Source organism: Solea solea, chromosome 9 (assembly GCF_958295425.1).
Source record: "Solea solea chromosome 9, fSolSol10.1, whole genome shotgun sequence".
Lineage (NCBI taxonomy): Eukaryota > Metazoa > Chordata > Actinopteri > Pleuronectiformes > Soleidae > Solea > Solea solea.
Window position 1 is genome coordinate 5,851,396 of NC_081142.1, and position 18,950 is coordinate 5,870,345.

At 38.1% G+C, this 18,950-nt stretch overlaps 2 protein-coding genes across 4 annotated transcripts; both read right to left on the reverse strand.

Annotated features, from left to right (window-relative positions):
- Window positions 1-2,744: 2,744 nt before the first annotated feature.
- On the reverse strand, window positions 2,745-8,207 carry sec22bb (SEC22 homolog B, vesicle trafficking protein b). Its single transcript, XM_058639452.1, has 5 exons — window positions 8,000-8,207; window positions 5,944-6,053; window positions 4,560-4,720; window positions 4,127-4,273; window positions 2,745-3,977 (listed from the first exon to the last, which is right to left on the reverse strand). Exons 1-5 carry the CDS (start codon window positions 8,072-8,074, stop codon window positions 3,823-3,825), a joined length of 648 nt encoding a protein of 215 aa, XP_058495435.1. The 5' UTR covers window positions 8,075-8,207; the 3' UTR covers window positions 2,745-3,822.
- A 3,109-nt stretch (window positions 8,208-11,316) lies between these two features.
- npl (N-acetylneuraminate pyruvate lyase (dihydrodipicolinate synthase)) lies at window positions 11,317-18,080 on the reverse strand. Of its 3 annotated transcripts, XM_058638777.1 has the most exons (12): window positions 17,935-18,080; window positions 16,677-16,763; window positions 16,388-16,461; window positions 14,623-14,710; window positions 14,472-14,529; window positions 13,919-13,994; window positions 13,037-13,129; window positions 12,807-12,952; window positions 12,652-12,698; window positions 11,844-11,928; window positions 11,723-11,762; window positions 11,317-11,623 (listed from the first exon to the last, which is right to left on the reverse strand). In XM_058638777.1, exons 2-12 carry the CDS (start codon window positions 16,745-16,747, stop codon window positions 11,478-11,480), a joined length of 924 nt encoding a protein of 307 aa, XP_058494760.1. In that variant the 5' UTR covers window positions 16,748-16,763; window positions 17,935-18,080; the 3' UTR covers window positions 11,317-11,477. The 3 variants fall into 3 exon arrangements, with proteins under 3 accessions (XP_058494760.1, XP_058494762.1, XP_058494761.1); XM_058638779.1 differs by lacking the exons at window positions 16,388-16,461; window positions 17,935-18,080; XM_058638778.1 differs by lacking the exons at window positions 16,677-16,763; window positions 17,935-18,080 and having other exon boundaries at window positions 14,959-16,521.
- Between the last annotated feature and the right edge of the window lie 870 nt (window positions 18,081-18,950).

Below are 18,950 nucleotides of genomic sequence, written 5' to 3' on the forward strand. Positions count from 1 at the left end.
TACCATGTATGAGAATATGTTCCCAGGAAGAAAAGTCACTGCCATAAAATAAAGTCATCAACAAAGTAAGTAAATTTATCTGCAACCCTTTAACATATTTTAACCAAACTTGGTACATAGATTTGCCAAGCATTGTCATTGGATGAGCTCAAGTATCTGAGTTATGGGAGATACCAAGTCAGAGATATATACTGGAAGTAGAAGAGACAAGTGAGTTCATATCTATATACAGAATTTTGTAAATATGTTGGTATCTCAAACTATTTCAAAACATTCACATTGGATTACTTCTTTTTCAAGGAGACCACAAGGAGTGGTGGAGGCCTGGATGCCGAAAGAGGTTGCTTTTCTGGATATAAGTTACTTGTGCGTTGTGTGTCTACTGTTGTGTGTTGAAATTAAGTAAACAGTTTAAACACAGCGCCCCCAGAGGTCAAAGGTCACCATTTTTTGTGGTATCCCCAGGATGACGTCATGAATCTATGTACCAAGTGTGGTTTAAATATGTTAAAGGGTTGCAGAGAAATTGGCTCACTTCCTGTTTGGTGACCTCAACGTCATGTTGTACAATATTGGGGAATTATTACATTATCAGGACCAGCGAAATGAAGGCTAACCTGATAATGTAATAACCTCCCGTTAATGTAATACTTTATTACATTATTGGTAAAAAGTGTATTACATTATTGGGAAATGCACTTTATTACATTATCGGGAAGTTATTACATTATCAGGTTTTATTAAATTTTCAATGGACTCAAGCGCAAATTTTTATTACATTATCGGTGTTATTACATTATCGGGGATTTATTACATTATCAGGTTCTACAAGCCTTGGCGAGCACTTGTTGCCTCGCAGCAAGAGTGATGAGTGGAGCTTGCGTGTGTTCTCCAGGTTCCTCTCAAATATCCAAAAAAACATGCAGAGGTGAAGTGAGACAATGGTTGTTTGTCTCTATACGTTTGCCCTGTGATGGACTGGTGACCTGTCCAGGGTGTCCCCCGCCTTTCGCTCTATATCAGCTGGGATTAGCACCAGCAACCCTCATGTACATAAATACATAAATGCATTTTGTAAAGCCTGAAGATGTGACCTATAAACCCCCCCCCTCCAGGATGTCCATATAAGGAGTTGTGTATTATTCCCTCTGCAATTCAACAAAGGTAAAGGGTTAACATCTGCACATAAATTAGTAATTTATATTGCATAAGCATATAACTTCCTTGTCATTCTCAACTTTTTTCATGTAATCATTTGATGTCTTTGTCAGCACGTAATCGTTCTTTTCTCTCATGAGCATGCAATTTCCTCATCAGCATGTAATTATTTCTCGTTTTAATCTCTTAATGTTTGCTTGTTGCTTTTAGCAGAAATAATAATCAGATGCATGTTGACAAGAGGCCGCTGGATTTAAATAGACTGGTCGTGCAGACGTTCACGAGAGATCGCCTCTCTTCTGCTGCTGCTGCTGCTGCTGCTGCTGCTGCTGCTGGAGAGCAAACAGATGCTTCACCACTGCAAATATTACGTGACACAAAGTGACAAACAACAGAGACGGGAAAACAAGAAAAACTTTGTCTGCGTGATGTATAAAGAAATTTCGATAACAACTCAGGCCACACTCCTGAGTACCCACTTCCCTTCAGAGGTGAAAAGGTTACACTGTGCCCTGTGGTTTGTCTCTGACATGCCACCCTCTGCTGCGTCTGACTGGTTTTTTTTTTCTTCTCTGACATTTCCTGTTCTGCCTCAGCTTCAAGTATCAGACTACCGTTCTTCTTTGTGCTCACAATGCCTGCAGCTCTTACGTTTACTGAATATGTCAGAAACCTGCGTCAGCAAAAAATGTTTTCTTTTTCTAACAAACACTACATCACCAACAGACCCAAGGCATATGAGAACTAAGCGCCTGCCCCGGGGGCCACGAGGGGGACCCCCACCAACACGCACTGTGAGCACACCTGGTTATTAAGGTCATAAGGTAATAAGGTGGCCTAAAATTCTATTTTTACTAAAATAGAAAATGACAAAAGTAACGTGAATTGAGCCACAGGGTGAACATGATTAAAAACTAATATAAAGCTGTTTGAAGTGACCTGGTTTGTGAATGATGATAATTGTGATGATCACTCATTGAACATGTTCTCAATGACTCACTTATCAACTGCTTTACTGCAACAGAGAGCAAAGCGCTCCACCTGCTGGTCAATATCGGTACCGCGCACTATTCATTTGGATGAAACGAGGATTAAGGCCAAATGTAAAAAAAAAAAAACGTTTGGAAAACAGCCTGACTTCTGAAACTGAAGTCAGATTTCTGGGCTTTTTTCCCCTCAAAATACTGAGATTGAAGTCAGAATTATCACTTTTTTTGTCGACAAAAGAAGACAGTTTAGGACAAACAATGATCAAACTTTTTCAAGAATATCTTATATTGATGAAAATAACCACTAGTTGCAACAACACTATAGTGGTATAATTCTGTTCTGCAGGGGCCAGTGAAGAGGATCATAACCATATTAATTATAGTATAGTGTACTGATAGTGTAGATGACAATCTTTATTGATATGAATCGTCATCTGTGGAATCCAAAATCACCAATCTTTTGAGGGCTGGATTATAAATCCAGTCATAAAGGTTCCCTTTATTTTCTTTAGATGACAAAAAAAACAAAAAATAATGAAAGCTTTATCTCAAGTTGCATCTTCAGTTTATGAGCACCAGAAAAAAACAACTCCCAAGTCCTCTAACAAATGATTTTATTCATCAATGACAGACATGACAGTAAAAGCTGAGAGCAGCTGTGACTCTCAGCCTGAATCCACTTCAAAACCAAGAGTAAACATGAAAAACAAAAACTGAATAAACTTTCTACAAAATGAAAAGGACCTGACAGTAAATCTGTTTTTATTTAAATGTGTGGTTACATAAAGGTGCTGGTCCACAAACGTTGTGGGTCAAGAGAACATAAAGGGTGTGAGGAAACACACTTCAGGTCAGGTTTAGGGATCAATGAGCGTGACAGGAAGAGGAGAGGGATTCTATTTTATATTTCATTTTTTAAAAATCGAACTTTTTAAGAGCAAAATTTCTATTTTTCTTTTCCTTTGTCAAAAGCATTTTATCTTTTTCTGAGTCCCTGTGACACACACATTAAACTCCAAATGAATATCCTTAAAGGAGGCTAATTTAAGGTGAAATTAAGTGTCCCTCTCCTGCTACTCAACTCAAAATAAACAAGACAAACAACCTCTTTCTTCTTTCCTTGCCATCGTTTCTCCCCTAATTATTTTTGTTTAGTCCTTAACCCTTATAGACGCAGGTGAAAGGTGAAAGAGCATTTTAAAGGCTTCAGTACAGCATTTCTAAGAAAGCAGAGTATTTTATGTACTTTTTTGTGTCTAGGTATAAAGCCATGTATTTCTTGTCTCATTTTTCTCACATTAAAAGCCCGTAAAGACATCATTAGGATTGTGATGTCATACATGATGTGCTAAAAGTCTTTCTTTTTTCCCTCTTCTGTGTATGATTAGGCAGTAAGGCAGGGTTTCATCTTGGTGCAGAACAGCTTTGGAAACTCGCGTTAACATTTTCCCTCTACACTTGCTAATTGCTTTTTTTAATACAAAGCCATTAATATGTTAATAATAAAACGATGTATTCTGAGATCATTTATATCCATGGACTGAGTGGACGATGAGATGTGCGGTAAAGTCTTATTATTTTTCTTTTTGTTTTTCTTAGCGTCTCATTTTCCACTTCTTCCTCTTCTTCATGTTCTCCCTCTCTCTCCCTCCCTCTCTCTCCCTCGCTCTCTCTCTCAGAGCCACCAAAAGCGTACATAGACGATGAGCATGATGAAAAAGACACCGCCTGCTGCCAGCTTGGCGTAAGTGGAGCGGGTATTCAGATACTTGGCGTCGCTCCTGTACTTCTTTGACATGGTGGACAAGTTGGTGGCCTTGGAGTCGAGCGCTGCGGGGAGGAGGACACGGGAGGTGAGAGGGACCACGAGGAAAGAGCAGAGTTAGAAAAGGTGGAAAGGAGAAATACAGATAAGAACAAAGTCTACACCAGAAACATACGGACAGTTTAAATTGCAGAGACGGGATCAGGGAACTCACCAGAGAGAGCCTCTCCTCTCTGCAGTACCTCCTCGATGTTCGCCACCATGATCCTCTGTACGTCCTGCAGCTCTGTGTTAATGCTGCCTAGATTCCTTCGCGCTCGACTGTCAATGTAGGACTTCTTGGTTTTTTGGATGTAGGTGTCTGTGGAGGAGGAGACGCCAAACGTAAATACAATCGAAGGAAACCTGAGCAGTCTTGAAATATTTGATTTATCCGAGACCGGAGTCATTAAAGCCTGAGTGAAGTTAATATCGAGGTTGACATTAAAACACAATGAAAACTGGTTTAAAAACCAACATTAGAATGTAGTTACTGTCACTGGAAATATCACTGTATTTCAATGTTGTGTGTCAAATGATGATGGCCTATTCAAAATCTAAATCAAAAGTCCAAGTCATCATCTTTCCTCACTCTACTTTGTTCTTACCAAACTCAATGAAGGAGTAGGGCCGGGACACTGTCGAGACCTTTTTCCCATGCTGCTCGTGGAACTCTGCCTGCAGGTCTTCTAAGTAAGCAAAGGCCAGCTTTTTGGGAAAGCTGGCTTCACACAGCACGAGGTAGCACACTCCTTTCTCTATAACGTAGCTGCAGGAAGAACACACATGGTCGAGGTATGAGGTAAAAGATGAGACTTTACAGAAGCCCAGGTACAGAATAACAACAAGTAAAAAGGAAAGTTCAGGTTCAGTTCATGGTGGCATTATCATTACATCTTTTTTATGCGTTACATTAACGTCATTACTGTGAACTTTTGCACCTGGTGAATATTTCACTGTTACTCACTTCTGCCCAGCTGTACTGCTCTTTCTGTAGTGCTCTTTTCATCTTTTTAAGAAAACATTTATATACTGTGTATATTAAAATTAAAATTTTGTATGCTTGTTATGCACCAATGACACCAGAACAAATTCCTTGTATGTGCAAATCGTACTTGGCAATAAAGCTCTTCTGATTCTGATTCTGATTCTGATTCTGAAAGGGTTTTATCAACAAGCATGGTATACATATTGTGAGAGTTACATATGATGTTAGTAGAGTTTTGTTTGGCCAAAAACTTAAAATAGAGGTAGATAATTGTTTTGCTTTGTTTTAAATAATTTTCTCCCAATTAGGTGGCCTTATAGTAATGCAATGAGAGACTTTGCCATTGGATTTAACTTATGTATACTATATGATACTTTATTTCAACAACCCAGGCAGAAATTGTTGTTTGTTTAAAGTAGCAGAAAGGGGCCTTTAAGATTTTCAATATCTTAAAGCCCAACTAATTTTCAGTGTCTGCATTAGTGACGGGACGATACCACTTCTCTGTGTCCAATACCGATAACTATGGAGCTGTTCACAACACATTTGTGCCGAGTCATTCTCCAGTTGTGTAACATATATTGTTCAACCGCCCAATCATGACTCAGCTAAAATGCCTTTTCTGACTTGTACATTTTTACAGTCTGTGCGTAGTGAGGCATGCTTTTTGGACTGTATCGGATTTTACATTTTTATCTGTCCAATATTTTGACCAGTATTGGAGCGGTCCCTAGTATGAAGTCCCAAGACATGAACACCGAAACCGCTTAAATATTTATAATAAATTATCATCACACTATACAAAAGCATGACCACAAATCATGTTTTCCTTATATTGTACAGTATAATACTATTATACTATTCATATGGTTATTGTGATTGTCGATGCGTTGATTTGGCCACATTTGAACTTTATTGTTACATAATTACTTTGAATAGAAATTCAAACACTGCTGGAAAACAAGTGTTGGTTTGTGTAGATGTTATTCCAGTGTCATACTCACTGAAATGACATGGACCCAGCCTCTAAGGTGCAGCGTGTGGGACTCTGCTCGTTGAGCTTCCTGAACAGCTGCTTAGCTTGACTTTGATACTGCTGCAGATCTCGACCCAACTGAACGGGAACAACAACAAGAAAAAGTTACCGCACGAATCATCTCAAAACACATACCAAAAAGAAGAGAAGGGAAAATAAACTTTGTTTTTCATACCAGAACACACAGAAGCTACAAAAAGGCTTCGAGGATTTGCTCAAGTGTCAGACAAGACAGACACAAATCACACTATTTTTGTGATGCTACATCTGAGACTGGATGCAACAAACACCTGCTCCAGCTCCGTATAATGGACTGTTTACATTCCAGAGGACGCTCGTCATCGTTTAAATGCTGAATGGCGGATTCGTTACTGTAGCATCACAGAAACAGGGACGAAGTTGAAGCACAGAGCAGACACACAACAAACCTTTTCACTTCCCTTTGTGAAAGCAAACAAGAGAGTGAAGGAGAAATGTTAGACTCCTGATAAATCATGCTCAACACACGTCAGGAAAAGTCAATCAAGCAATATCATCATTTACAAATGACATGATCGATGTGAACATTTTTCTTTTTTTCCTCGTCTGTGACTTCCAGTAAAACCTTCACTTTCAAGTCCTTAAATGGTAAGAAAAAAGGCTTTTAAAAACATCAAATATTTTACTTTGAAAGGACAATTGTGAAGAATTTAGTGGCATCTTGTGTTGAGGTCTTTAAGTAAAGTCAAAATGTAAGAGGCCGACTGTAGAGCCAGTCTTGGTTTGTCCAATCAGGGCTCCTGTACAAATGTGACAGTCCAACTGTGGTGGGAACAGTGATGCTGAAGTAGATTAGCTCATTCTGAGATAATGAGAGTGATTGTCCTCAGGAATGTAGACAACAGGCAACCAGATTAGGACTATTGTCTTAATCTGGTTAATATCAGAATATTGATGTCCATAACTATGTTTACATGGACATCAATATTAAGATTGATGACCTCATTCTGAATAAAACGTTTATATACATGAGTAGCAAATAGAACATTCCATTCATACTCCCATTAACATGTTACACAGCCTATTCTGAATATAGATTGCATCTATTTTTACATCCATTAACTGAATATTATATACACTGAAAACTTCAAAAGGATTTTACAAGATGTATATACATGTCTCGCAATACGCCATGTCTTAATCTGATTATTTCTTTATATTGAATATGAGCTTCTTCTGGTCAGGGTAATCCGAAAATGCTGTTTATATGTCTTGATCTGGTTAATATCAGAATATTGATGTCCATAACTATGTTTGCATGGACACCAATAATCTGAATAGATCATTCAGATTATGACACTCAAATGGGTTGCAACAGAATATTCCTGTTATGATACAGAGTTTAGTCTGATTGTGACTAATGTGACTTTTGTCATTATGTTTACCTGGACACCAACAATCTGTCTACTGACGTCATTCTGAATAGGGCATTGTTCAGATTAAGATAATTAGATGAGTTGCTCATATAATATTCCATTCCTGTTTACATTTTACAAAGCATAGTCTGATTATGATTCATATCTTAATCTGTTTTATTTCTTACCCTGAATATGACCGTTCAGTGAGTCATGAGTTGCTACACATAATGCCATATCATTCAATACACTGATCGGAATACATCATGTGTGTTAATCCGATTGTTTGATATTCTAAGTATAACCAATTCGGGTTGAAGAAATGCTGTTTACATAGCAGTTTCTTTGTTTTGACTATAGTCTTAATCGGGTTAGTGTGAATGGAATCGGAATATTGCCATTTATGTAGACGTCATCAACTGCTGAGGTCGAGTCCTCATGGACCCACATCTGGAGGAAAACTCGCCCTGATGTGGTCCGTGGGGTGAACGTGTCAGCCGTTAGGTAACGTGTCATTCATTGTCAGCCTTTGAACAACCTGGAAGTGTCTACGACAGAAGGCTGGAGTGACAGCAGCAGCAGCAGCAGCAGAGATAACTAGAGGCAAAGGAAAAGGTGAAAAATGTCAACCTGCTCGTCCTCCTGCATCGAAGCGGCCAGCGGCAGACCGTCGGCCAGCCGAGCGATCATCGTTAGCAGAACCATCGTCTTCACAGCGCCCAGGTAAACGCCACAGGTGAAGTGTTCAGGTCCAGGGTTTCACAGACACTACAGTTCACTCTGACACTGACAACACCACAGTGCTGACGCGCTGAGCTGGCCGGAAACGCTAGAGCTTTGTGTGTCACAGCTAACTCCTTCCGTCCCCCTGTTCATGCGGAACCACACATGAGCTGTACAATGTCGTGTGACTTTGCTGAACTCTTTTTTTATATATATATATTTGTGTATTTCGCAAGTCTAACTATTATTGACTAATTACTTTTAGATATATATTTGATTACCGGAACAAGTGAAGTTAATATTTACAACACATTGCGTCACTGCGGTCTATCTGACGCTGAATTTAATAAAGTTGATTAATTTGTGCTGGGGACATATTTGACTACTAGCATCCTGCAAACCAGACAAATGTCCTCATAAGATCAAAGGTCCTCATTAAGAGAATGGATAAACATGTGACCTCACAGCCTACTACTACAACCACTATTACTTTTAGCAACTTTTAACAACCTAACCTAACATATTTCTATCCACACTTCTCTTAATGAGGAGCTTTGATCTTGTGAGGACATTTTGGCTGGTCCTCCTAACTTTAAATGGCTTTGCAGGGTTAAGACATAGTTTTAGGGTTTAGGTTTGGGTTATGTAAAAGTGATGGTGGGGTATTTAGTTGTGGTAGTTAAGGTAGGGGTAATGATTAAGATACACTTTCAGTAAATAAAAGAGAACATGTTAATGTGAGGTTGGGGAGAATGACACTGAGGGAAACTGAACAGCCTTGGTGGAAGGGGGGTTTTCCCCTCTGTGCTTTATGTAGTGAATAAATGTCATACTTTGCTCCGTGTCTTTCTGAACCTTATAAATTTGTGTTGGAGACTTGGGCAATATATTTAAAACATCCCCTTGGGCCCAAATACTTTAGAACTGTCACTAATATTGACATTTTAGAGATTAAACATGTGTTTGTGCGCAGCATAAAAATTAAAGGACATATTGGGATTACATTTTCTGGGGATGCAGGTTATACTAAGGAGGAAATAACCTTCTGTAGTTTATTTTTCCTGTTTCCAATGAAAAGTCAGGGAATCCAGTACTTTAATTTATTTACTTCTTGTTTTAAAATATTTCTTGCATATCCGGTTAACTCAGTACATTGGTAAATACAGTCATATAGTCTCAGTCAGGGAGGGGTGTGTTTCAGTTTAGAGGTCCAAAGTCATGACTGAATACACACCAACTTTATTCTTGCACAACCACTTCCTACGTGTTGTTTACATCGTGCAGAAACCATACATCAAGATAGGCCAGTTTGTTAATCCGTATTTATTTAGTCGATAAGCATTGTGGGCAGCACCGTTCACACCCAGACAGCAGGGGGCAGCACTGGTGTGGTTACAATAATCCTCCACAACATTGACAAAGTATTCCCTTATTGTCTAACTATTGTCCCCACAGTAATGACGCCATAGAATCACTATTTCATTAATTGTTCTGTCTAATATTATTCACTAAACTCTGAATATAATTAAAACTGAAGAGCCATGTTGGAGGTTTTTCCTGAAAAGGAAGATCACATTTCAGATCATTCATAGTGCATGTGTTCTAACATTACAGGTACATCAGATTACACCAATGCTGTATACATTACAAGTGCTGCTCTGAAAATCCAATTTAAGTAGAACTGCACAAGGATTATTCATACAAATATACAAAAGAATAATATATTTTAACATATAACTGACATAACTGTCACAGCTTCATGACTTCTTTTTACTTAATTGCTAATCTTGATTTGGTCTGTTATGTCCTAGTATTTTGTGATCCTTATTAAAGTACCATGCTATGTAATACTAAATGTCTTGTTCCTGTGCAGTAAACCCAACACTGTTCCTGTTGGAGACCACTGTAGCTGCAGTTCATGCTGGGATACTGGATCAGAAATAGTGTTGCTCAAAACAGCCACTGCAAACACTGGAAATTAGATGTGGGAGATTAAAATGAGGTAATATTATTGTCACTGAGAGGTAACCCTCAGGGCAAAACAGGAAGTACATGTACGAACGCTGTGCATACCTGAACACTGTTTGTTATTAACACTAATGTGAGAAGAGAACTTTGAAATATATGGCAGTCACAGCTGCTGAATGCACAGTGTGGGGGTTCAGACCCCCTATTTACATACATGTGTCTGTTAATGAACTGCTTTCTCGTAAGGAGTGAAGCAATAAATTGGACCATACTTTTTACCCATTGAGGTTATTTAAAACGACAGGAGTAAATGTGAGATTTAAAAAGGGCTGACTTAAAAGTCAACTTCAGTTGCGACAAAAAAAAAATCACAGTTAAGTCCATTTTTTTTACTTATTGGTGACTCATTTTAATAACCAAGCCATTGATGCTTAAATTTTTAATAGGGCGCAATCTTAAATTGACAAAATCAAACAAGATGTTAGTGTTTCATTCACCAGAACAGAGTAGATTCTTCCTTTCACATGAAAAAGACACAGCATATCTGTTACTAGAAATAATCTATGAAGAATATACGGTAGTATATCTATTGAAGGGTATTTTATCATCAATCTTAAGCAAAAAGAAAAATTAGACACTGACATACACCACTGCATGATTGTGCAGTTCTTATAATGGCCTCTTGATTTTTACACTCTCCAGTGTAAGCTAACGAACTTGCATTTATCAGAATTACATATTACAATACGAAGCAAAGAATCTTCCCTAAACAAAATAGTTCCCTTCAGGGACCAACATTTCATAACATTTACAGGTATTTTATACTACTTTACTTGATTATATTATAGTGACTACTGTAGTAATGCTCTTTCTGCCTGTGATGGTGTCAGCTAAAAGTCCAAGTAAAAGGTTTTATTACAAACATTTTACAAATCTGAATCAAAGTGAACGTATATGTCACTTCAAAATAAAGGCTACGTGTGCTTAAATTCCCAAAATTACATTCAACAATAATCTTAAACAGTACGTGATAATAATACTGCTGATGTGTGGCAGTTCATGATTCACTGAACTTACCCACGTTATGGAGTTTTAACAAACGTTCACCTCTGACAAAATGATGAACAATGTATTTGATTTAAAAAGATCAGTAGAGGATGTACGTGAAAAACAAACAAACATTGTAGTATATTTGTGCAAGTAAAAATGTGCATGTGAAACCTGCCACATGAATGTTTTTATAGCAAATAGTTAAGGTCTATTTTAAAAACAAAAAAATACTCAAAAGAACATTTTGCACAATAACATTTGTTGATACAGCAACTTTTCAAAACACAGTTACAAAGTGCTTTGCAGAACAGAATGTATCTGGTCAGGAGATTGGGGAATGGAGTTAAATCAATCTGGTGTGACCAAATCAGCATTCCGTAAAAAGGCTTCGGTATTTCTTAGCGATGGTCAGAGCTTCACTCATAGGACATTGCATCACAGGGAGTCGAGGGGGACCCAGACACAGACCTGACAACTCGTTCATGAGCTGCTTGTTCACTCCAAGGTCAAAGCCTGTCCAACAAAACAAAGGGAGAGAATGACCTCTATAGAACAAGAGAATTTATTTATAATATATATATTATATGAAATGGTGCCACAGACAACACTCACCAAGTTTCTTGGCATAACTGAGAAGCTCTTGCATCTTGAACTGCTCAGGGGGAGAGACAAAGATGTCAAAAAAACAGAAATATCACAATCAAAGAGAAGTTGAGAACGGGATCACAAGTACCTGTATCGTTCTGGCCTGGACAATATTGCCTTTCTCAAATGCTGACATGAGCTCACGAGCATGACATCCCAAATAATTGTATGTGCTGTGGACAAAGATGTTAATGTTAACTACAGAACATAAAAGCATGACAAACAAAGCCTGCGTTAAAGTAGAGCATGTGCTCGATAATGTGTGGGCCCCAGAATCACTGGCATATTTCTGAGATTGCCTAATAGTACCAAGTATGGCATAATTTTAACAATTAGAAAAAGAAAATCATGTGACAATCAGTGTTAATATTATTATGATAATCCTGTCAAAACGCAGTGGGTCAGAAGGCTTACACCGAGGAGGACCCACTCAGACCTATGTAGTCTACAGGTGATCAGATCACTTGAGGACAGATGTTAGACTGTTCACACAGTGTCTGCTGGTCATAATGTCTCCAAGAACACACGTTTACTCCTTGTGAAGGAGAGGGGGATGTGTAGTAGCTGAAAATGTAGTCAACAAAATTGTAACTACAAATGACTTATGCCAAGTTGAGTCATTTCTGTATGTTTTCTTAATTAAAAAATAAATAAATCATTTATTCATCGTAAATATGTTTATATTGTGAACTATTTATCATATCACCATATCAGAGACCCCTGGTTTAAGTTATCAGTTGCATTTGCATTCAATCACAATAATGATTCAAACCCATTAGCGGAACTGGTCTCAACCAGCCTTGATTTTAAGTGCATCAGAGATTGTGTGAAGACCAAGTGGTGTCAAAGCCAGTCTTAACTCCTACAACGCTACATATAAAAGATTAGGTACTGACCTGCCAACTGCACCGTCAGCTCCCATCACCAGAGCCGCGAGCAGTTGCTGTGGAAAAATGTAAAATAGATCATGTGCCGTATGTTGATGATGAGTCACAAAACACAATATTATTAAATAAAACACAAAGCAGATGAATTAGAAGAGAAGGCTGACCTCGTCCACTCCGTAGAGGACTGACCAGTGTGTTTGACAGTAGCTGACACACTGGCCAAAATCCATGAGGTCACTGCCTGAGAACTTCACTCCTTTGAAAGAGGGAATGAGTTCCCACACATCTTCTAAAATGTCCCTCGCCAGAACTGACAATAAACAAAGAGTAAGTCACTTTCAGTCTGCCCACAGTAAAAGTATTTATGCAAACATGAGTCATTATACGCACTTACTGTTAACACCGGTGACTGATGGAATATGGTAATAATAGAAAGGCAAGGTTGGAGCGACGGAAGACACTTCATGGAGGAATGTTCTCAGTGCGCCTGAAGCAGAGTGAGAAGAAAAAAATGGATTAGAAAAATGCACCGTTTACATTTAAAAAACACATGGGTAGGAGTGCTTCCTGGACTTCAATAAATCTCCAAAAATCTTTTTTAAAAACAATTAAAATGCCTTAATTACTGCATGGTTACGTTGAAACATTATTGTGGAGTCAGAGCCAATGACTGGTGAATTTATTTCTTCGCACAAAAAAGTAAAAGAGGAGTTGTGATCATTTTAGCCAGTCCTGTCACTCTTCTGATTGCTATTAATACCAATACTCAGCCAATTCATTTACATATCCCTAATATAGATGCTAAGCGTTCTTGCTTCAGCTTCCAGACCATAGTTGAAGAGCACAGGTTACTCAAGGGCTGAAGATGGAGCTGGATACTTAGACTGATAGGAGGATGAACACTTGGACATCTGCATTTGTTTCGGTCCAACAGCTCAGAGCAGGTCATATCAATGCCAATTTTTTACTGTTAACTCCAACCGTTTTCTGGTCAGACGCCTCTCACACACACTTGTACACACAAGTCGCTCTGACTCATCCCACACACTGCTGCTCTTTAAGGAGCTGCACCACTCTTACAACATACAGCTATAAATCATCAGGATACTTTTTAATAACTTAATCCAGGTTTTCAACTCTTATTTGAGAACATCTGGAGTACAGTTCTGATGAATAACCAGAAAGTGGGTGTTTGGCGTCACGTGTTTTCAGTGAGCGTGACCTTTCAGCAAAAAAGTATGAACATATTTCCACTTCATATTCCCACATCATGTACCTGCAGTGCTGGGCTTGAAGAAAGAGGGGGAGATGACTGCTATCCCATCAGCCCCGATCTGTGCTGCATGACGAGCCTGGACATGAACATGGTGCAGAGAAAAAAAGGTTTTGCACAGGCACTGCACTAGTTTGAGTAAACACACTGATTGTCTTTCTGGTCAGACAAACTTTTGATAGCACTCTAATTATTATTATCACTTGTGTTATAAATGCTAGAGCCACAACAATCAGTTGATTGTGCAACAGAAAAGCGTCACTCCGCTGTGACTGGTGTTTCTTCAATACCTGCAGTCTATTCTCATACAAAGACTTTTGCACAGTACTGTATCTTTTAATCCTGATTGAGGACAAGTCTTAAGACTAGCCAACATGGGGCCAGGGAAATCTGAAGGGATATAAAACAGGATTTCCTGAAAATGAGCCAGGTTTATAGAAAAAGCTTGGTTTAAACCCAGTAATTTATTTTGGGGAAGTTGCCCATTTTGGTCCTCTTGTGTGTCATGGTGTGTCATGTGCTCTTAAAGATGACACATCAGAAAACAACAACTCACCAGTTCTTGGGAGTCTTTCAGACACATGCAACCGACATGCACGATCACTTGATCCATTCTGTGGAAACATGCAGACAAAAGAAATGCATGTTGAGCTATACTGGCACTGTTTTAGAGGATGTGGAAATATTTCCATATAATGATGACTTACTTTCCCTTAGCTTTCCGACACCATTCCTCTGCCAGGTCCCTCCTCTCTGCAACACTGAGAGACATGCTCTCTCCGGTGGTGCCATTCACTATAAACAGGCAAAGTCTTGTCTTATTTACATAGCTATGTTCCACTTGACAAGAACATGAAGCAAAATGAAAAACTTATTTGTGCTGACTTGTATCAATCGCTTTAAATTCAGCACATGCAAAAGTAGTATGTCATTCAATTAAAAAAAAAAAAAGAACAACAAGAACAAGAGAAAAAGCCAAAGCATCTAATTTATATCAAAATAAAAAGATGATTACCGAACCTACATATCCAAGATTAACCTACCTGGCAGCATCAAACCTTTTTTGGCAAGGTTGGATGAAACCTCCGGTGGGGCCCATTCATAGAGCGATCCACCACCAGGAGGGCTGAGTGTGCAATATTAACCAGGACAAAACAATATCAAGGGCAAAGAGCAGTTACGCAGACAGCAACAGTGAGATAAAAAAGACCAAAAGAGGCAAGATGAGGCACAAACATCCTCTGCTGTGTAAGGTGTAAGGTCACACATGGACGGAAGTATGAGCACAAGACGGGGTGAAACAGTCGGCGATCATTACAAACACTGATTAGCCTTGATTAAATAAGGAGAAGAACAAACTGTACAGCTTTGCTATGGCTAACTTTTCTCTGTTTCTATTTGAGGCAGTTATTTGGTGGACCCAACAGTGTAATGTTGTTTGTCGAGAAGCCCACAGGTGTGTTACTTTAGACTGTAAGTGAGGCGTAAGAGTACACACCTACACCTACAAAAACACAGCTGTGGGTTCTATGTATTCAACTTCTGGGGGGGGTGAAAATGTTATTAAGTGCTTGATTTTGTTTGTACTGTATTATAGTGCTAATAAATGACATTTAACAAAGTTTAATTCAACCAACCTAAATTTACGTCTGATTATTTATTTTCAAGATTTTAATCATTACTTGCTTTGGTTGCCTTTAAAGGAAAATGACAAACGTCTAGAAGTTATTCAAATACAAGAATTTTAAAATTCTTTTTGTCATAAAATTAAACCTTCACATGGTTTTCAACAATCAAAAAAACACGATACATGAGGAAGTCACTGTGTTTCAACACAATATGACACTTCAACACTTTACAGCATATTAAGGATTTTATTACTCAATTACCCTGTGGTAGCACACTTACACTATGGTGAATACCATTAGTTATTGGTGCTTTACAGTGACTGATAGAGAGCCAATATAGTTCTGATGTGCATGCTAATGAGCAACTACTATTTCTGCTTTTTGACCATTTATTATTGTGTAGTAATCGTTTTTATTATATGTTATATATACAGATTTAATGGCCATTTCTTAAAAAATAAACTATGCATTTGTATGATACACCATGTCAAACACATTATTCTGCTGAATCAACTATGTCTCTTTTCTCTCCTAAAAGAAAACAGAACTGGAGTTCATGTCTTTAGTTTTTTTTACATGAGATTATTTTATTATTTGAAAAAGCTTTGTTTTTACTGAGTTTATGTAATCCAAAAGTTAAAAACTAGTTGAGTAAGATTTGGAATTTATAAACCTGTATAAGCTGGCAACCCGACACTAAAACCTTAGTATTTATTTATTTTAATACGGTTAAAATACAGGCAAAATGTAACGTGTAACTACAAAGCAACATGTAAAATCAGTGATTCAAAAGGAAGCACAGACAATGACACACATCAAAAGAAGAATCTACGTGTAAACTTACCAAATATGCTATTTACACCTTGCTTCTCTTTCAAGTAGTCAATATAAGGTCCAATCTCTGATAGGTTGATTTCACTGTTTTGGGAAAATGTAAAAACAATGGGGCCACACATTTGGCAAAAAGAATACCAAACATGCTACAGTACTCCAGATCTAAGTGGAGTGCAAGCGACCAAAGTTTTCAGATATCTCAACACTCATTCCACACTTTCCACAGCGCAATGTATACACCAAATACACCAGTCAGTGAAGACAGACAAAGGGGAAGTGGTTTGTGAGAGACCGCTTACCCGTGTGTGGTGAATGGAGTGAATGTAGCTGCAACAAGTCCCGTCAGTTTTTTGTCGACAGCGGGAGCCATGATTGATGTTAATGACCTGATGCACACAAGTGTCAGACAATGTTTTCAGACATGCATCTGTTATGGATCTTGAATGCAGGAATTTCACAATGCTGCCAAACACAGTTTTAGGCTCCTACTGATTAATATAGTTCCTATGATCAGCAATGTATAATAACAACACACATACATAGGGTAAAAGGGGTTCTCAGGGGTAAACATAATAAAAAATTAAAAAATATGACTTCCTCATAAAACAAAAACAGACTGGCAGAAAAAGCCAAATTGCTGGCAGGCATTCTCACCAAGCACACTTTCCCAATAATTAGTCTGAGTAATCCTCTTTTGTTATGTCACCTTTTCAGGTGTTCAGATTATTCAACAAGTCTTTGTGTAGAGCCCCGGGAGGTGAAATACATCTGTGGGGGAAAAATCTATAATACACACATAAAGATATGTATATTTTTCCAAATAGGTGTTTATAATATTATATATAGTATAATCAAGAGGAAACAAATGACGTGTGTAGCCCTTTTAGACACTACTATGGCAAGCGGTTTAAACACAGGATATTCACTACCGATATCTGCAATATCATTCTGACTAGTCACAACTACAGTTACAGATACCTGCAATTCAGTTTTTACTAGTCAGAATGACGTAATTTCGCCATTCATGTGTAACGCCATTCTGAATAAACTGAATAAGGGACATCTGTGACATCATTTTGACTAGTAAATGGTGAATTGCAGATTTCTGAAACTAGTTTCGACTAGTAATGTCCGTGACAGATATAATATATCTATGCAATAGTAATTCCAGACAGTCAAACTTGGCGATTAAATGTTAAAAAGGCTTGCCATATGCAGCCAGCTGTTCGTAGGGGAAATCTAAACGTAGGAACCAGCGTTTGTAAGATTTGCTGCTTTTTTCTGTACAAACTACATTTGCTTTGTTGTGTTCACTGACAGACAGGAAACAGAGAAGAGAAAAGAAAGCAAACAAAACAGTGGTGGAAACTTTTTAAACTCGTTTTATCCAGACAGTTGACTATTTAAATAGCAAAACATTGCATCATGCTCCTACAGCCTTAACCGTGTAATAACGATGAAGACATGGATGTTGTTTCAGCGATTTAACGATCAAGAGAAAATGCATCTATGCAAAATATGCTTTTTTAAAATAAGATTATTCAAATATAAACTTACCCGAGAGGTTGTTTTTCCTTCTTATCGTCGAAGACATCGAGTTTGTAAGTAGACAAGTGCGTTACTGGTTTTAACTGGTTTACTCAGGACATCGCGGATTTGTTGACACGCGATATGAAAAAACATCACAAAGTCAAGTGACACCGCAAAGCTTCATGGGAAATGTAGTCAGTGGGTGAAAGGTGGAAGTAGATCCAACACAGGGGAAATGTACTTGTCACTACGAGAAAACAGGAATAGATTCAGAAATAAAATAAGAAATAATATAAAAATTATAAATACAAGGAAATAATATAATAAATATAAATACAAGGAAGTGGATAATCAATACAATCAGACAAAAACAAGAATAGCATAACAGGTATCACAATAAACATTATTATTTGAGACATGAACATATTTTGACATAATACAATATACACCTTTCAGTACAGGAACACTGAAATATCTGCTCCAACTGCCAATTGAATCAACTCTCGGAACAAAAAAAAGCCTATCTCAGTTTACCAGTACAAAGTACTTGTATTCCACGTTTGTTGTTTATTGAAGAGAAAGACTTCCTTAAAGTGGTTACAGTCTAAAGTTTCAACTTGGTTGATAATTACAAGGGCAGAATTGAGTCACAGCTGCGAGGGAACACTGGGAACAAATCAACATTTATTGCAAAGGACACACCTGAGAGACTACACTGAGTAAACATATTTCATGCACAATAATGCTTCACTGTTTGGACAATACAGCACATAAATCACACAGTACACAGTCTGACTGCCAACATTTGTTCATTCATTCATTCACTGTCTACCTCTTTATCCTCCACATGAGGGTTGCAGGGCCACTAGAGCCAGTCCAAGCTGACAAAGGCCGAAAACCACATATATAAATGACACCCTCTAGTGGCCATCATTCGCGCTAACAGAATTTCAGAGAAGGGGTAAGTCATGATTTGCTGATGACGTCTTACAGTAAAGAGTGCACTTAAGAATGTGCACTCTTTAGGTATTTCCAAACAGTGA